Below are 2,839 nucleotides of genomic sequence, written 5' to 3'. Positions count from 1 at the left end.
TGGGAGATGATCAGTAATGCCTGTTACTCTTCCTTGACTATAAACCAGTGTCCAGAAAGGCTGCTGTTTTGCCTGCTTGTCTTTTCTTTCTTGGTGTAATAAATGTTTTACACTTATAAGAACAAAACCCAATGTATTTAAATTACAGGAGACTGAGTGATAGAGGAATGAATGAGAAAAAGATGAGGGGCAAAGCAAGCTCTGAGGCCACCCGGGGGGCCGGCCATGGCTGTTCAGGAGAAGTGAAACTCTCACCTGTGGGTGCAGGTGTGAGGGCTTCCTCATTCTTTACCCTCAAGGATGCCATTTTCACTTCTTCACCTCAGCCCTCCGGAGTTTAGACTTTCACATTCAGGACTCCTAATTTGGAGTAAAATTTAAAGCATATAAAAAAAATGTCTATTTCAATGAGTATGAGATATGTGTCCATTAATGCATATTGACCTTTCAGGGAATATAGAAACTCTCAGACTAAGCAAAAGTGCTAAAGGATGGAGACCACCATACATTTTGCAGCTTTTGTTTCCTACATGGATTTCCGGAGGTCAGTTGCCCTGTAGAGCCAAGTATATGTGATCAGAACATACTGCAGATCAATTTGAAAGATTATTCTGCCCATGATCATTCTGAAAGTCAAAGATTTAACCCTGCTTATTGTAGGTTTTGCCCAATGCTGAGGCCAGAAGGATATTCCCGAGGCAAAGGTGAATCTGAGCTATCTTCTTGAAAGCTATTACCTGCTTCTCCATTCTTAATATCTCCTTATCAAATCTGAGCTGAGGTAGGGTTAAAATTCACTCTCAGGCTGATGTTGGGAATGGGTAAAACTGTCACTTTCAAAAAATAATAGGGAATCTCAGTGAAGAGCATTCTTACGGTGCAAGTAAAAAATAAATCTGATGACCACAGCAAGATATTAAAAATTAAAAGAGCAATTTAAAAAGGAGAGGAGGAAGAGAAGACTATAATAGACATGAAAAGACTTTTTTTTTAAGCAACAGAAGAATATAGATTCTGCAGTGAGAGCAACACAGACAGCTATTTTTGAGTTGGGGGCAAGATAATTATATTAAAAAAAAAGACTATGTCTGCAAAAATTTTTTTTTCTTCAGTGAAATAGTTTAGTTCCTTCATATAGAGACATATTACACAATGTTAACAACCATGAAAAACAATACAAAATGCCCTCCATTTAACAAGTAGAAAAATATAACTAGTATATATGGCAATTGTGAATCTAATACTGTACAGAAGTAATTTATGGATTTTACAAATAAATTATAGCTTAAATGCCCTTTTAAAATTCTTTTCTTCCCCCTAGACGTACAACCAGAAGTTACAAGAGCAAAGGTTCTGAACCCTAGCTCAACGCAAATCAGTGCCAGTCAAATGTTCTGCCCACAAGCTCAAAGAATCTCCTATTTGGCTCATGGAAATATTCGTGCAGTTTATTGAGTAGTTTAGGATCCACCTGGGGGTGCGCCCGGCCTTTGGACTCGTGTAGACAGCGGTCCCGGCCTCCGTCCCGCAGGCAGTAAAAGCCCTTGGTTTTGTTAAAGTAGAAGTTCGAGGCGTTGATCTGGGGCGACAGCTTCAGGAACCGCTCGACCTTCTGGATCTCGGGGAAAGGGTCCCTGATGAGGCGGTCGCCGTCCACGATATGGATGCGGCGCAGCGGGAAGAAGCGCAGCCAGTTCTGCATGTGCTCGTGGTAGAGGCTGCGGTTGAGCGCCTTGTAGTCCACGTTGAGCCGGCCGTCCCGCACCAGGAACTCCTCGATGGACGGGTAGGGCTTGCGCTTCTGCAGGTGGTTGTAGAACACTTGGGTGTAGTCGGACAGCACGCGCTCCGACGGGTCTCGCAGGATGAGCAGCAGCCGGATGGAGGGGTTCATGCTGTGGACTCTCTCAGGCACTTGGGGCGACGTGAAGTAGGCGGGGGTCTTCTCCACCGTGAGCTGGTGCGGGGAGGAGAAGGGCATCTGGCTGAGGTACCAGCCCAGGCCTTGGCTGTAATGCTCCTCCCAGTCGAAGAAGTGCACCTCATTCTCGGCAGCCGCCACGTCGGGGTGCAGGCTGAGCATCTCCAGAAGGGCGCGGGTACCGCCCTTGCGCACCCCAATGATGATGGTGTGGGGCAGCTGCTGCGCAGTGCCGTTGGCAGCCGCGCCCTCTGGGCTGTCATCCTGCGGGGTGCCAGCTCTCTGGAGAAGCTCCTGCTGGCCCAGCTCCGTCCCCTGAGCAGCGGGGCGGGAAGGCACAAGCTGGGGCTGTGCCACCAGCAGCACCGCGCCCAGGAGCAGCAGGGCCATGCCGGACACCGAAATGGCTTCACCACGGGGCCACACGCCGCTGGGTCATGAAGATCGCAGGCTGCGGATTACTAGGGAAGAAAGGAAGAAAATATTAACTCATAGTAAACGCGGGTGTCATCCAACAGATAACTGTATCCTGGGTGCTGCATGAGCTTGGGTGTGTCTCCCTGGGACTCCCTCCCTTTCTTTATGCTATAAAGCAGGGGGTGGCAAACCTTCTCTGCAAAGGGTAGAGAGTAAATATTTTAGGCTTTGGGGGACATATGGTATCTATGGCAACTCCAGTTCCAACTGTGCTGTCACCAATTTAAAGCAACCAGAGACAATAGACAAAGGAATGGGCGTGGTCGCGTTCCAATGCCACTTCGTTTTTAGATGCTGAAATTTGAATTTCGTCCGAATTATTGCATATTATTCTCCTTTTTTAATTTTTGCAACCACTCACATGTTTAGCTTCGTAGTAGGACCAAAACAGAGCCAGGTTTGCCCCACCAGCCATAATTTGACAACCTATGCTATCAAGAA

The 2,839-nt window shown here is 47.0% G+C and overlaps 1 protein-coding gene across 1 annotated transcript; it reads right to left on the bottom strand.

Moving 5' to 3' along the window:
• Positions 1–1,375: 1,375 nt before the first annotated feature.
• Positions 1,376–2,314, bottom strand: HS3ST1 (heparan sulfate-glucosamine 3-sulfotransferase 1; the record flags this gene model as incomplete). Its single annotated transcript, XM_080697463.1, has 1 exon — positions 1,376–2,314. Exon 1 carries the CDS (start codon positions 2,309–2,311, stop codon positions 1,376–1,378), a length of 936 nt encoding a protein of 311 aa, XP_080553589.1. The 5' UTR covers positions 2,312–2,314.
• Positions 2,315–2,839: the final 525 nt, after the last annotated feature.

This window comes from Muscardinus avellanarius (assembly GCF_963383645.1).
Source record: "Muscardinus avellanarius genome assembly, chromosome: 6".
In the NCBI taxonomy this organism is placed as follows: Eukaryota; Metazoa; Chordata; class Mammalia; order Rodentia; family Gliridae; genus Muscardinus; species Muscardinus avellanarius.
Note: the sequence above shows the minus strand (reverse complement) of the source record. Positions and strands in the feature narration are given on the sequence as shown.